Genomic DNA, 16,269 nt, shown 5'->3' on the forward strand with positions numbered 1-16,269 from the left:
TTATTTATTTATTTATGATAGAGAGAGAGAGAGAGGCAGAGACACATGAGGAGGGAGAAGCAGGCTCCATGCCGGGAGCCCGACGTGGGACTCGATCCCGGGACTCCAGGATCACGCCCTGGGCCAAAGGCAGGCGCTAAACCACTGAGCCATCCAGGGATCCCAGATTTCTCTTTTTTGGAGGAATGTTGAAAAAAAGAAATAGTAGATGAGGAATATCCACTGGAAGGCTTTGGTTTCCACATAAAGGTTTTTTTTTTCTTCCTTAAGATTTGAGAGAGAGAGAGAGAGAGAGAGAGAACCTCAAGCAGACTCCCCCTTGAAAGCAGAGCCTGATTTGGGCTCAATTCCATGATGCTGAGATCATGACCTGAGTCTAAATCAAGAGTTGGCTCTTTAACCAACTGAGCCACCCCTCACATCACGGTTATTTTGATATGGAGACAGATGAGGCTCAGAAAAATGAAGGATTGGTACAGGTGCCTGGTATTGCTAGATAGACATCAAGACATGGCCACAGGGATCTCAGAGATGCAAAAAGTCTTGCCAGGGTGAACTTAGACTGGGTACGCTGGCATGTTTTGGCTTGATTTTTTTTAATCACTTAAAAAATTTTATGTGACAGAGAGAGAGAGAGAGAGAGAGAGAGAGCACACAAGCAGGGGGAGGGCCAGAGGGAGAGGGAGAAGCAGACTCCCTGTTGAGCAGGGAGCCTGATGCAGGACTCCATCCCAGGACCATCCCAGGATCATGACCTAAGCCAAAGGCAGACACTTAGCCAACGGAGCGACCCAGGACCACCCCCCTCGCGTTTTAGCTTTATTCAATTTACTTCTTCAGCAAAGTTTTATGACTTTGGGAATGGTCGTGGGGGGGGGGGGATGAAGGATTGTAGCACAGCTCCTTAAACTGGTAGACACACAGTTTAAGTTTATTGAGTGATATTCATAAAACCCAGTGGAGCAGAGAAACAAGTGCAGCCAGAGGTGACTTGAGGTACAAGGTGGAGCAGGGCAGGATGACTATGATACATTTGTTGGCCACATAAACCTTCTGAGATGAAATAGAACGACATAAGGCACAGGCGATTGGCTAGATCGGTTCAACAAACATTTACTGGGTGCAGGTTCTGAGTAAGGTGCTGTGGGGGCTGCCAGGATAAGCCAGCTGCCTTTTGGGAGCTCCAGGTCTTACAAAAATAATATTTTACAAAGCATTACTTCCGTAAAGGCGGCAACAGAAACAGCACTAGAGAGTGAGAATTTCAATGACTCAAAGTCAGGGACGGCTTTGGGGCAGGGAGCATTAGAGGTGAATTTTCAGGATGGGCGTGTATTTGAAGGTTGGCTTTATTGGTCGGAAGGAATCTTCAAAGGGTAGGGAACCTCTTGGGAAAAAGAGCAGAGGTGGGAGGGTCCCAGATGCATTTAGAGGATGGCGAATCTATGCGGCTGCAGGAATAGTTTGGCCTGTGGGGAATTAGCCTGGAAACATATGTCTGAGTTGATTTATAAGGGGCCTTGAATGTCAGGAAGAGAGATACAGAGATCTCCCTGTATAGAGAGGTGTCTATTTGCAAAAGATAAACTGCAGAAGATTGTTGTGTGCAGAAAGGTAACATGATGTTTTAAGCCAGGGCTAGAACAGTTGAAACATATAAGAGTAGATACCAAAATATCTTCTTGTTCAGCTGAGAAGAGAGATTTTAATTATATAATTAAATTCATTAATGGGGGAAGGGGGCTCTTACTTCCCAAGGCCAGCCATGACCCTCTTTTAATTTTATAAACAGACAGAGAAGCAAAACACAAAAAAACAAGTCTCCAGACTTCCATCTCTGGGAAAACTGAAGTAAATACTGACACAGGCTTGCTTTGTTTTCCCAAGAGAGCTCTCCCAGGCGATTTCTCTAATTATCTCAGAAAAAAAAAAAATTTTTTTTTTTTAAGCTTGTTTTTTCCCTTTAGGGTACAGCTGAGCTGAAGGGAAAACTGAAGTCTTGCCTTAGGTTCTCCAGCTTTGGTTCAGTTGCAGTATTAGTCTCCGAGGGACTCTCTCCGAGGTCTCTAAGCCAGGTGTCTCTAGGCATTTGCTCACAGCAACAAGAGGGGAGCTTAGAAGAAATAGCAGATCCTGGCGTTCTACAAAAGGGCTGATTTTAAAAAAGAAAAAAAAGGCGGCTTGGGTGGGGCTCTATCTTTTTAGGATATATACATAGGAAAAGTAATTGGGGTGGAAGCCGTGCCCTCGCCTCTGGTCAGGACCTCTGGACCTGAAAGCGCCAGAGCCACACACCCACAGGTGGACAGCGGGTCCCTACTCTCCCGCCGGCAGCGCTCGGCCTTTAATTCCGCCAGGCTCCCAGAGGGACTGTTTCAGCTACAGTCTAGCGCGCTCCGCAGCCAATAAGAAACCAGGACTCCCCGCCCGTCTCGGGTTTTCACCAATCGGCGTCCAGCACTTTGGCCTGCTAGCGGCGCCCCGGTTGTCTGAGAAGGGAGGCAAGCCCCCTTAGAGTTGCCAGCACCGGACATGGCCGCGGCCCCTGGAGGAGGGGACGCGAAGTGAGGAGGGGGCAGGGAGGGAAGAGGACGCGGGCGAGGAGGACAGCCCCCCGGGCCCCGGTAAGTACCAGGAGGCCGGTGGCCCGAGCAAGGGGAGCAGGGAAGCAAGGGGGCGTGGGGCTCGGCCTTCCACGCCCTCTGGATTCTTGGCCAGGGAGAGAGGAGTCTGGGGTCTGCACCCAAGAAATGGCCTCGGGGGATCTCTTCGGAGGCGGAGTCCGGGGACCGGCTCTTGCCTCCAGCTCCCGGCCGCTTCCTTTCCCCGGGTGCTCACACTTGCCCTCGGCCCTGGCTCGGCCCCTTGGGGGTCCCGCGTCCGATGGGAGCCTCCTGCCAACAATGAATCCCGGCCCCAGGGTGGGGGTGTCTGGGCCCCGGCTCAGGGGGCTGCGGTGTATTGACGGGCCCCTGGGGGACCCGCGCCCCCAGCCCCCGGTTCAGACCGTTGTCCCTGCTGCGCGCGCTCTCAGCTGCCACCTGGGCCCTCGTGCTGACCACGTCCGTGTCCAGGTGGATGGAGCCCAAGGGCCTTGACCCCGAGCGGCCCGGTGACCGTGCAGTTGGAGCGTGCCCTGCCTTTTTTTTTTTTTTTTCCTTCTTCTTCTTTTTTCTTTCCGTCTTTACAGAAGCGTTTAAAGACTCCTTAGAAGCAACCATAGGAACATAATACTTGCCATCCTGCAAACCGACTGCTGTGCTTGCCGCCGCGCCCTCCTTCCCCTGCTGCACAGCCCTGAAGTCCAGCTCGCAGTCCCTCGCGTGCGCGGTGGGAGCCCCTGCCGGGTGCCCGGTGCCAAGTGCCAGGGAAACCCTGCCCTTCTTTCATTGGTGTGGAACCACGGGCTGCACTTTGGCGTGTTCCTTGATTTGGTCACGTGCTGCCACATCCCACCCTCTCTTCCGAGTTTTTGTGTGGCTCCAGGGGAAAAAAAGGAGGGAGGTTTGCACCGAGCCTGTTTTCCTGCAAGCCTGTGATTTTTGCATCAGAGGAGCTGATGGTTTTCTCCTGCTTTGTCCAACACACTCCGCTTTAGCGACGTACTTCAGCTATTCCCTGGGTACTCTTAGACACTTTAGGACGGTGGAAGTGGGGAGGGAAGAGTTTTAACGCTTTAACTTTACAAATGTGGAGAGTAACTTTTGGGAGAGGCAAAGAGGCAGGGGCAGGGTCACCTGGAGCCAGGACTGGCACTCTGAAGTGTAAGAGTCTGAAGTTCTTTATCCACCAGACCAGTTGTCTGCTAGGTGCGATTGAGAAATAAAGTTCCTTAACTTTTCTGAGCTTCTTGCAGAGTAATTGCTTGCGTTAGAGATAGTATGTGGAGGATCTCTATCTATAGGTATATATGGCATGAGCACCAGCACTAGATTCTTTTTTTTTTTTTTTTTTAAGGATTTTATTTATTTATTCAGGAGAGACACAAACAGAAAGGCAGAGACTTAGGCAGAGAGAGAAGCAGATTCCCCGTGGGGAGCCTGATGCAGGACTCGATCCCTGGACCCCGGGATCATGCCCCGAGCCAAAGGCAGACGCTCAACCGCTGAGCCACCCACTTACTAGGCCACCCACTTACTAAGTTCATAATACATTTTTGCATTCATTATTTGTAAGTAACCAACAGGTAGTTCCCTGGCTGATTTCTTGTATTAATATTTATTGTAGTCTTTATAAATTTTTTTTTCTTTATAAATATTTTGAGGTGAAATGATTTCAGTGATTCTCAGCTGAGAGGGCAGGAAAGGATGGAGTCAGAGCAAGGTAGGCTGTCTGTTTTTTGGGAGAACAATTGTAGTGTTATTAATGGGGATGTGTTTTGTGTAAGAACAGTGTAGAGGCAGAAAACACTTGAGAACCACGGAAAAAAGAAGTATCACTATGGTATGTCTTCATGGTAATCTTGGGAAAAGAACGGCCGATCTTAGTATTCTAACAGGTAGTTTTAATTTTTTTTTTTTAAAGCAATGGCACAAGTAAGGTTCATCATCTAGAATAAAATAAAAATGTTCCATGGAGTAAAAAAGTTTGAAAATCACTCTAAAGATCAGAACACATCAGAACATAGCCTATTATTAACCCTGGAACAGGGGCAGCATGTTCAAATAAAATCCACAAATTCTCTGAAGTCTTATTTTAGCTGCTGTGTTAGCTCTAACTTCCTTGTTCACTGGTTCTTTGTGTTAGAACTTCAAACAGAGAAACTGGTGGGTACCGTGGAACAGTTCCTTGGCCAGGGAGGTGAAGTACAAACCATCCCCTTGATAATCAGCCGTCAAATAATTGAGAGTTAACTGCCCTTGAACTCCCCCCCACCAGCCTTACCCTGTCCCTTGTTTGTGGTGACCCGACATCAGAAGATTAGATGGAGAGAGCCAGGGTTGGGCGGTGAAATGGAGGAAAACAGAAAGCCCTTCACATTTCTATTTTGAGAAGTTGCTAGGGAGTGCCAGCTCCAAGTGTTGAGAATCAGCCTTTTGGAAAGCTTAACTCCTGCCCAACTAATGAGAAGTGAAGGTCACGATCCTTTGGTTCTTCCTCAATGCTCTTTCCCTAATGTTGAGCTTGGGAAACAATTTCTGTAGAGAGGGGGAGGAGTGCTAATGTAAATACTACCTACACTTGAGGCTTTATTGAACCTTACCTGGTGAGTCCAGGATGAACTCTTATAAACCTCCCCAGTTGGAAAGACACAAAGACTCTAAATCCATTCCTGATGTTCAAGTGAGAAGTTTCTAGGTCATGGTTGGCACTTCTCCACTCCTACATGTGTGTCAATATTTATCTTGTTATTGTGTCAGTGTTGTTTCCTTGAGAGTGTCTTTCTTTACCTAAAAGATAGCCTCCTTTAAAAATATTGTTTGAAAAAAAAATGTTGTTTGAACCCTGGTTTCTAAGCCTGGATTTGTGTCCAGTAGCACAGGTGAACTCAAGGGTAGGCCAAAGCTGTAGCGGGAATGTTCTTCTGCCGGAACTGACCCGCCAACCAGAATGTGTGGTTTCGTGATCAGGGGTTTGTGTAATAATAAGCTTTGCTTGTGGCTGCTGAGACGGTAGTAAACAGTATTGGTCACATGGTATGGCAAGTAGGGTAAGGGCCAGATTTAGACCCGCCAAGATGCCTGCCTCAAGCTGGGCACATCTCACACTGATTGCTTTGGGCTTCCCTAGTTCCAGAGACCCAAGTGGTGGGGGAACCAGGGGTGCTCAAGGGATGGAGACCCTTTCAAGGGCTTACAGTGGCCTTTGGGAAACCAGAAACCTCAGTATAGTTATATGAACCTAGTTTTCTTAATTTCAGGATCCTTTTGAGAAAGAGATTTGTGATAGGAATATTCCTTCATAGAAAGGCGAACAGAAAAATACTGGGAAATACTTGGAAAGGATATACACTAGAGAGAATATCAAAGGTGTGTTTAAAAGAGCATATATATCCTTAAAGGGAAGAGTATTGCTTTGTAACATAAGCCAGAGCTAATTGCAAAATCAGAGTCAGAAGTTAGTGATTTTTTGGTTATCATGGTAAAATATACATAACATAAAATTGACCATTTGAACCGATTCAGTAGCATGAAGTGCATTGACACTGTTGTGCAAACATCCCCACCATCCATCTCCAGAACTTCTTCATCTGCCCAAATTAAAATTCTGTCCTCCTTAGCACTAACTCTTCATGTCCCCTCCTGCCCCCAGTGTCCGGCGATCACCATTCTCCTTGCTGTCTGTAGGAGTTTGCTTACACCAGGAATGTCAAATAAGAGGAATCATCATATAGCATTTGTCCTTAGTGTAAAGTCACTAGAGTTTATCCATGTCATAGCATATGATAGACTATTCTTACTTTTTTAAGGCTCAGTAATATTCCATTGTATGTGTAGATCACATTTGACTTACCCATTCATCTGTTGATGGACACTTGGCTTGCACCTACCTTTTGGCTACCGTGAATAATGCTGCTAGGTACTTGAGTATACAAATACTTGTTGGAGTCTCTGTTTTCACTTCTTTGGGGGCATATATCCAGAATTATTGCTAATTTTCTAAATTTTCACATGGTTTGAAAATCAAAAGGTATAAATATATGTACAGTCAGATTCCTCCCCTCCGACTCTTGTCCACAGCCACTCCGTTCCAACTTAATAATTTTTTCTTTTGTGAGCTGTGCTTTTGGTACTTAAGAAATCTAAGCCAAAGTCACAAAGATTTTCTCCTATCTTATAATTTTACATTTAGGTATCAGATCCATTTTTGTGTATAGTGCAAGCTGTATTTCCAAGTTCTTCTTTTCTCTTAATCTGAATGTTCCAATTTTTCCAGTGCAGTGTGTTGAAAATACTACCTTTCTTCACTTTTGCAGACTTCTCAAAAAATCAATTGACCATATATATCTGGATCTATTTTTGGATATTCTATTACCAGGTCAATACCACATTGCCTTAATTACTGTGGCTTTAAAAACCTTGAAGTCTGGTGGTGAAAGCCTTCCAAACTTTGTTCTCTTGGGGTCTAACGTGAACGTCTCTTGTTACAAGTGGAACTGAGCATCTTTTCATGTGCAGAAGCTACTGGATTTCTTGATCTCTTTTGTCTCTCAGGGTTAGAAGACATCATAAAAGGTTATCTTTTATTTGCTACCTGATGTATTATTATCTTCATAATTTTCCAGCCTCTGCTTGGATCCCTCTGATGCTGGGGAATTCATTGTCTCTCAGGGAAGCCTGTTCCTTTTTTTTTTTTTTTTTTAAAGATTTTATTTATTTATTCATGAGAGACACACAGAGAGAGGCAGAGACATAGACAGAGGGAGAAGCAGGGGCTCTGTGCAGGGAGCCCGATGTGGGACTCGTTCCCAGGACTCCGGAATCACGACCTGAGCTGAAGGCAGACGCTCAACCACTGAGCCACCCAGGAGTTCCTGTTCCATTTTTTGTTTTGTTTTCTTCTTTTTTTATTTGTTCCATTTTTTATGCAGTTCTAATTATATAAAAGATACCACTCATGTTGAGTCCCCCCCCAACACCCCCTCAGAGTAGGTCATTGATAAAAATATTGATTAGGACACTACCAAGGATAGAACCCTGAGGCTTGTTATTAAAAACCTACCCACAACTGAACATCAGTCCATCAGTTAGTACCCTTTGGGCACAGCTACTCAACTGAATACCAGTCCACCCCATTGTGTTTTCGGTGTTTTGGTTATGGTTAGAATATAAGTGCAGCTAACGAAGGTTGTGTTGGAAGGAATTAGAAGGACAGTCAATTCCTCAGCTTGCCCTCAACCTGAATCTTGGGCACCTACTTAGCTCTTTGTGAGCTGGTTCTGAACTTGGCAGCAGGAAGCATCCATCCCTTTGTTTCCATGGCTACTATGCTGCCTTTGTCTAGATACTCATCCTGGCAAACCAAGATTATTATAATTTTCATCTACTTCTTCTGCCTGTAATTTCTTTCCCTTCCCTCCCTTTTTTTAAAGATTTATTTATTTATTCATGAGAGACACACACAGAGAGAGGCAGAGACATAGGCAGAGGGAGAAGCAGGCTCCTCTCAGAGAGCCTGATGTGGGACTCAATCTCGGATCCTGGGATCACGTCCTGAGCCCAAGACAGACACCCAGCCGTTGAGCCACCCAGGGATCGCCTTCCTTCCCTTTCTGAACCATTCTCTACCTTCTCAAAATACTGGAACTTGCTCAGAACCTTCAGTGACTCCCCAGGGTTATTTTGGTTTGGCGTTTATGCACCTATCCATTTTGGCCCCTGATTCCCTGCTCAATATAGTCCTTTATTTCTTCTCTCTTTCTTAGATCCTCTGCTCTAATTGAACAGATCGGATCACCATTTTTCTTTCCCCCTCCCCTGTTTTTTTAGTATGTCCCACACCCAGCATGGAGCCCAACAGGGCTTGTACTCACGACCCTGAGATCAAAATCTGAGCTGAGATCAAGAGTGGGACACTTAACCTACTACTGAGCCACCCAGCACCCCAGATCACCATATTTCTAAAAGGCTCCATGCTTTTCTTCCTTGATGCCTTTGTTGAGACTTCTAGTCCTTGCTTGGATTGTTCTCACTCTTCTCATTCTTTTTTTTTTTTTTTTTTAAGATTTTATTTATTTATTCATGAGAGACACACACACACAGAGAGAGAGAGAGAGAGAGAGAGGCAGAGACACAGGCAGAGGGAGAAGCAGGCTCCATGCAGGGAGCCTGATGTGGGACTCGATCCCAGGTCTCCAGGACTTGATCCCGGGTCTCCAGGATCACACCTGGGCTGAAGGCGGCGGCACTAAACTGCTGAGCCACTCAGGGCTGCCCACTCTTCTCATTCTTAAGCTTTCCTAAGTGCACTGCTTGAGCCTTGGCTTCTTTTTATTATTTTTTAAAGAGTTTATTTATTTATTTAGAATGTGAGCTGGGGGGAAGCAGAAGGAGAGGGAGAAAAAATCTAAGGCAGATTCCATGCTGAACATGGAGCCTGAAGCTGGGCTCGATCCCACAATCCTGAGATCATGACCTGAACCAAAATCAAGAGTCAGCTAGCTGCTCAACGAACTGAGCCATGCAGGTGCCCTGGGCCTTGGCTTCTTTCAGCAAGGGATTCCTGGCCCCCACACCCCTGTTTCAATTCTCATTTGGTATTTCAACGCCAACTTAAATATCAGTTATATTTTCTCAGAATATTCAAAGCCTGGCTGTATTATAAATCCCTGTTGTGAAGGGATCATATCTTATACTTTTGTGAAAATAAGACTATTCCTTACATTGAGTAAATACATACAGTTATTACACACAGTAGGCACTGGATAAATGTTTCCTTCATCAACCCTTCTTATTTATTTATTTATTTATTTATTTATTTATTTATTTATTTATTTTTAAAGATTCTATTTATTTGACAGAGAGCTAGAGAGAGCCAGAGAGCACAAGCAGGGGGAATGCCAGAGGGAGAAGGAGAAGCAGGCTCCCCACTGAGCAGATAGTCCAGTTGGGGATGTGGGACTCAATTCCAGGACCCTGGGATCATGACATGAGCCAAAGGCAGATGCTTAACCTAATGAGCCACCCAGGCACCCAACCCTTCTCCTTCATATCCACCAAACCTTGCATGTGCTAGGCATTTTAGAGGTTGGTAGAGCTAATTTAGTTGGAACTTAGATCCCACCTTACTTTTTATTTTTTATTTTTTTAAATTTTTATTTATTTATGAGAGTCACAGAGAGAGAGAGAGAGAAAGAGAGGCAGAGACACAGGCAGAGGGAGAAGCAGGCTCCATGCACCGGGAGCCTGACGTGGGATTCGATCCCGGGTCTCCAGGATCGCGCCCTGGGCCAAAGGCAGGCGCCAAACCGCTGCGCCACCCAGGGATCCCCCCACCTTACTTTTTAGAAATCAGCCGTATCTACTGAGGCATTTTTTCCATATGATAAAATGCACCTGTTTAAGTATAGAGTTCAAAGAGTTTTGACAAATATATACACCCTTGTAACCACCACCCACAGTCAAGATATTGAACTAAAGGCTCCTGTGCCCTTTACAGTTTTTCCCTCCCTGTAACCCCAGGTAACCCCTCACCTGCTTATTGTCACTATAAATTTTAAATTTTTTAAAAGGATTTTATTTATTTATTCATGAGAGACAGACAGAGAGGCAGAGACACAGGCAGAGGGAGAAGCAGGCTCCATGCAGGGAGCCTGACATGGGACTTGATCCTGGGTCTCCAGGATCAGGCCCTGGGCTGAAGGTGGTGCTAAACTGCTGAGCCACCTGGGCCGCCCAATTGTCACTATAGATTAATTTTGCCTGTTCTAGATTTTATGGAAATGAGATCATATGCTATGCCCTCTCTTGTGCTCCTTTCGCTCAGCAAATGTTTTTGAGATTCAGCCACATTGTTGCATTGTATCGGTAGCTCACTCCCTTTGGTTGCTGCACAGAATTCCATTGTATGGATATACCACAGTTCATTCACGTGTGAATGGACGTTTGGATTGTTTCCAGCTTTTGGCCATTTTAAATAAAGATGCTATGAACATTTGTAGACAGTTCTTTTTGAGGAAGTATGTTTTCATCACTGGGAAGTATGGTGAGTGGATACTCAACTTTTTTTCCTTTTTTTTTTTCTTTTAAGATTTTACTTATTCATGAGAGATACAGAGAGGAGGAGAGACGGAGACACAGAGGGAGAAGCAGGCTCCCCACAGGGAGCCTGATGCCCATTTGATCCCTGGATCTGGGATCAAGCCCTTGTGGTGAAGGCAGATGCTCAACTGCTGAGCCACCCAGGTGGCCCTGGATACTCAACTTTATCAGAAACTGCCAAAATGTCTTCCAGAGTGGTTGTACCACGTGACATTCCCACCAGCAGTTTATGAGCTTGTATCCTCATCAACACTAAATATTGTCAGTCTTTTTCATTATAGCCATTCAAGTGGGTATGTATTAATATTGGGGGCACCTAGGTGGCTCAGTAAGTTAAGCATCTGGTTCTTGATTTTGGCTCAGGTCATGATCTCAGGGTTATGGGATGAATATATTAATATAAATGTTAGCATTTAATTTAATTATTTAAACATTACATGTTAATATTGAATCTTCTAACTCATGAACATGGTATATCTCTCCATTTATTTAGGTCTTGAATTTCTCTCAATAGCATAGCGGCCTTACGTATATATTTTTAAAAGTCATCCCTACGTATTCACTATATAACTTATATATAAGTTATCCCTTATAACATATAGGAATTTAATCTATATTTGCATTTTGTATTTTGACCTTGTATCTTGTAAACTTACACACTTACTTGTTCTATCCCTTAGAATTTTTCCTATACGATCGAGTCTTTTGCAAATAAAGAGTTTTACATATTTTATAGTATTTATACCTTTCGTTTTCTTCTTCCCCTTACTTTTTAAAAAAAATATTTTATTTATTTATTCAAGAGAGACACAGAGAGAGGGAGAGAGAGGCAGAGGGAGAAGCAGGCTCCATGCAGGGAGCCCAATGTGGGACTCCATCCTGGTCTGGAAGGATCACACCTGGGGCTGAAGGCGGCGGCGCTAAATCACTGGGCCACCGGGGCTGCCCCCCCGCCGGGGCTGCCCCCCCCCCCTTTTTAAAGTAAGCTCTAGGCCCAGTGCGGGGCCGAACTCATGACCCTGAGATCAAGAGTACCATGTTCTGGGACACCTGGATGGCTCAGTGGTTTTGCGTGTGCCTTCAGCTCAGGGCATGATCCCGGAAACCCAGGATCGAGTTCCACATCGGGCTACCTGCGTGGAGCCTGCTTCTCCCTCTGCCTGTGTCTCTGCCTCTCTTTCTGTGTCTCTCATGAATAAATAAATAAAATCTTAAAAAAAAAAAAAGTTCCATATTCTACCTACTGAGCCAGCCAGTTACCCTCTTCTTACTTTTGAGTTTATTCTTCACTTAGGTGGCACCTTGTTCATATTTCTTGTTTCCTGGTCCAAGTGTTTATTAAGACTTACTATATGCTAAATACAGTACTAGACCCTCTGCATATAATATTTTATGTAATTCTTGTTGCTTCTTTGTGAAATAGGCATATTTTTTTAAAATTTTATTTTATTATTAATTTTTACTTATTTATGATAGTCACACACAGAGAGAGGCAGAGACACAGGCAGAGGGAGAAGCAGGCTCCATGCACCGGGAGCCTGACGTGGGATTCGATCCCCTGTCTCCAGGATCGCGCCCGGGCCAAAGGCAGGCGCTAAACCACTGCGCCACCCAGGGATCCCGGAATAGGCATCTTTCTATGAACGAGGATACTGAAGCTCAGAGAGACAAGTAATTTGCCGAGGGCACTTGGCGCTTGTTACATGTTAGAGCCAGGATTTGAACCAGGGGTATGTGGCTTCGAAGCCTGTGCGTTTTTTCACAACGGACCAGAGGTAGAACTGGCCCTTTAAGGATCTAGCGGCTGGTTTCAGATTAGACAGTGAGGACTGTTCTTTCCCAGAATCCCACATATAGAGTGATGGGAAAACAGAGACTCTTAGAAAAATGTCCTGCTCCTGGCTGCCCTCTCTGAATGCTGTGGTTCCAGCTGGCCGCAGAGTTATTTCACTCCTGTTGTGTTGGCAGAAGGAGCCAAGCACAATCCCCATCTGGCTTCTGGTGCCTTGCCCTGTGTGGCAACTACCTCATCCAGGCCCTGCTGGGATGGGGTGCATGGGGACCTTGAGCTGTACTTGTAAACAGGGACTGGGCTGTGTGAGTCAGAGCGGCCTTGGGGAGACATGGATTCAACCTCTCAGGATCCCATTTCAGTTGGCTGCCAAAGACCAAATGTCACTGCATTGAGAGGCTGCTTCCAGTGTCACCATCTGTCTCTGACCCTCTGGGGCTAGCTCACTCAGCTCTGAAAGCCTTGGTTGCAAAGGGCAGGGGTAGGGAGAGACGTGGAAGCACAGGCCTGTCAGGTCAGCACTAGTGCCACCTTGCAAGGAATCACACGGGGTTTTGGAGTGGAGTTGGTGGCTGCAGAGCTGAGGCCTCCTGGCTGGGCTCTCTGGGTGCAGCTTTTTTTATTGTTTCTAGACAGCTCTTTTCTGGATCAATTCTTCTGGGCTTCTGACAAGCTCTACTCCATGAGGCTTTGCTATAGGCCCCAGAAAGAACTGCCCTAGTCAGCAGGTTAATGCTTTCTCCACAAGTAGTCACCGGGCACCGAACCAGATTACTCAGTGGCACTCTACCCAAACACTCCCCAGTGTGAAATTATTAAAGTGGTTGGTTGCCAGGATGGGTGGGTGAGGATCAGGGGTTGTGTGGGGAGATAGGACTAGTCTTCATTTTCCAGATGGTTGTCAGATTGGATCACCCATCCCGGTAGGTATCTGCCCAGGTGCCTGTGGAGCACTGCCCTGTCAGCAAAGCACACAAGAAGCTCAGCTGTATGGCATGTGGGCATGTGTGTGTGTGGGCATATGTGTCTGGGTGTGCATGTGCGGGCACATGTGTGTGGGCATGTGCATGTGGGCATGTTTGTGGGCACATGTGGGTGGGTTCCAGTTTACCTTAATGCTAACCTTTCTTTATTTTTAAAATTAATCAATTCATTGTTTTTCCTAATCTCTACTTTTTTTTTTAAGTTTTTATTTATTTAAGTCATCTCCACACCCAATGTGGGGCTCGAATATACACCTGAGCCAGATGGGCACCCCTAGTCTTTATTTTTTATTTATTTATTTAAAATATTTTATTCATTTATTCATGAGAGACACACAGAGAGAGGCAGAGACATAGGCAGAGGGAGAAGCAGGCTCCCTGCGGGGAGCCTGACACGGGATTCGATGATCGAATCAAATGATCGATTGATCTGGGATTATGCCCTGAGCCAAAGACAGACGTCCAACCAGAGTTACCCAGGTGCCCCTAGTCTTTATTTTTTAAAAAAGCTGAGAAGCCAAGGTTTCTCCTGCTTGCTGCAAGTCAGTGAGCCAGAGTGCACATGGAGCAACATATAGCGTGCGTCCGAAAATGAGGGTTCATAGAGGGGAAGCTTCGGACTTCCAGCCAGCCCTGTGCTGCCTTCTCCTTCCCAGCCTCAGGGTGCAATCCACTCACAGCTAGATACCTGGGGAAACTGTGCTGCCAGGACAGGGCTGGCTGGGCCCGGGCGTCCAGGGTTCCAGTCTTTTCCACGAGCCTCTCTGTTGTGTATATACCATCCTGTTTCTCACTAGCTGCCCATGCAGCACCCTGGACTGATGGGGTCTCTCCCTTCCTTCTTGCCAGATGCTGTGACAGTGACAGAGTCACTGGTCCTTGTACATGCCGGGGAGGAGCCTTCCTTTTGGGGGTGACCGCATTCATCTGGGCATGCCTGCAGTACTCTGGGCCCATGGATGTGAAGGAGAAGCGCACGGTAGGCCACGTTTGTGACCTGATGGGTATTATCTATGTGTCTCTGTTGGACTCTCCCTACTTGCGTTGGCCTGGGAGTTCCTCTTTTGGGGGCTTTAAACCAAAAGTGAGAGAGGGGGCTTTGGCTCTCAGGATTGGGGTGTGGGATGGCGGTCCCCCCTGAGACAGTGCTATTACTGGGCTGGGAAGCACTCAGGGAGCTGGGAGCACAAACCAGAGGGTGGGGACCAGTTAGCATGCCGGCCTGGGAGCAGGTTTCTGATTTGGGTTGGCTCTGAGCCAGTCTTCCACCTCTTGCCCAGGGGTGTGTAATTTCATTTGTTTGCTCTTTGCTAGGGCTCTGCCCCAACCTGCTGAGCCATGTTGAGTACTGTTGGGCACCCTCTCTGTGGTTAGGGAAGAGCTCCTCAGTCAGACTCCAAACACAGCTGCATAACCAGCTGGAGGCAAGGAGCCAGGAGGCCCAGGCACCGGCAAGGTCGGCCCCCTCCTCCCAGCCTGATGCAGGTACACCTCCCAGCCTCTGTATACTGCCTTCGATAGGCAGTGGATTTGTTGGCAATCGGAGTATCCTTCCCCTGTGACAAAGACTGCCCCAGGGGAGGTCCTTCTGTCTCTTGCCTGGACTTCTGGCACAGCATCCTATAGGTCCCCTTTCTCTCATCTCCTTTCCCCACTTGCTGTAAGAGAAAGGTGTCCAAAATGCAGAGCTGGCTTTTGTCACCTCTGCTTAAGAGTCTGCAGTAGCTCCACGCCACCTGCTGAAACACTGAATGTGACGAGCAAAGTTCACCGTCATCCCACTGCTGCCCGTTGTCCCTGGTTCCCTAGCCTCCCCTACTTTGCCTTTACCACTTGTCATTCTGCATGCTTTAGGGTTTGGGTACGCTGTCCACATTTAGGCTCTTTTTTTTTCCTGACAAACTCCTACTCTTCTTTATTTCAAGCCCCATCACCTTCTCCTGATAAGTCCTCCTTCCCCCTCCAGAAGTCCCTCCTTCCAGGATTCATAGTAGTACCTCCACCACTGTGCCCACCACGCTGAATTGAAACAATCTGCCCATCCCACTCTATCCCAGTGTCCCTGGCTCCTTCCTAGTGGAGAGCCTGGCGCGCAGCAAGGGCTTGGTGAATATTTATCAGTTTGAACTTAAGGACGGCAATTTTCCTGTCAAAGAGATCTTGGAAGGTTTGGAGAAGGAGCAGTGGGTCCACACGCTGGGTCCCTGGTGGTGCCTGCCTGCCCGCTGGCTCATTCAGCTCCAGGCTTCACATGCCTCTGGGCCGGCTGTGGATCAGGCTTGTGGGCCTGAACCTGGAGCAGCTGTGTGCAGCCTCCTGGTTACAGATGCCCCTGGCTGCTCTGCAGGTGTCCATCCTATGCACGATTGCACAGAGGGAAAGCTACGTTTACTTTGTCCCTAGCCTGAATGCAAGGCCGCCACATCCAATTACAAGAGCCGTGCATTGTTCAGTGATGGGGGGCAGCCTCCAGAAGCTTTGCGGTTGTGTGATGTGGTGGCCAGCCGGGGTGAGGCTGACAGCATTGTCCTCTGGTTCCAACCTGTTGGTGAAACACTGCTTCCTAGCAAGCCGGGGAAACAAAGTTCTGTGAGCCAGCGGGCTGGCTTCTCTCTCAAGCCTGAGCAAGAACACTCCAGGGCTTGGGAGGGATCACTCTCAGGGGCCGTTCTGCCTACAGGATTTTTCTTTATCCTCTTTGTCTTTCTGGAGAGATGAGTTCTGAACTAGAAACATTGTCAGCCGTATTCATGGAATACCTACTTGGGGTTGGTGGAGCTCTAGGCTCTGGCGG

The 16,269-nt window shown here is 46.9% G+C and overlaps 1 protein-coding gene across 4 annotated transcripts in view; it reads left to right on the forward strand.

Moving 5' to 3' along the window:
• Nucleotides 1-2,135: 2,135 nt before the first annotated feature.
• TMEM94 (transmembrane protein 94) overlaps nucleotides 2,136-16,269 on the forward strand; it is a 36,427-nt gene continuing 22,293 nt past the window's right edge. The window contains exons 1-3 of one of the 4 annotated variants that reach the window (XM_041726741.1): nucleotides 2,137-2,624; nucleotides 3,191-3,392; nucleotides 14,325-14,454. In XM_041726741.1, the coding sequence (XP_041582675.1) occupies nucleotides 14,431-14,454 (24 nt within the window). In that variant the 5' untranslated portion in view covers nucleotides 2,137-2,624; nucleotides 3,191-3,392; nucleotides 14,325-14,430. Of the gene's footprint in view, nucleotides 2,625-3,190; nucleotides 3,393-14,324; nucleotides 14,455-16,269 lie in introns of all 4 variants that reach the window. The other 3 variants (XM_041726742.1, XM_041726743.1, XM_041726740.1) reach the window with 3 other exon arrangements.

Source organism: Vulpes lagopus, chromosome 12, assembly GCF_018345385.1.
Source record: "Vulpes lagopus strain Blue_001 chromosome 12, ASM1834538v1, whole genome shotgun sequence".
Lineage (NCBI taxonomy): Eukaryota > Metazoa > Chordata > Mammalia > Carnivora > Canidae > Vulpes > Vulpes lagopus.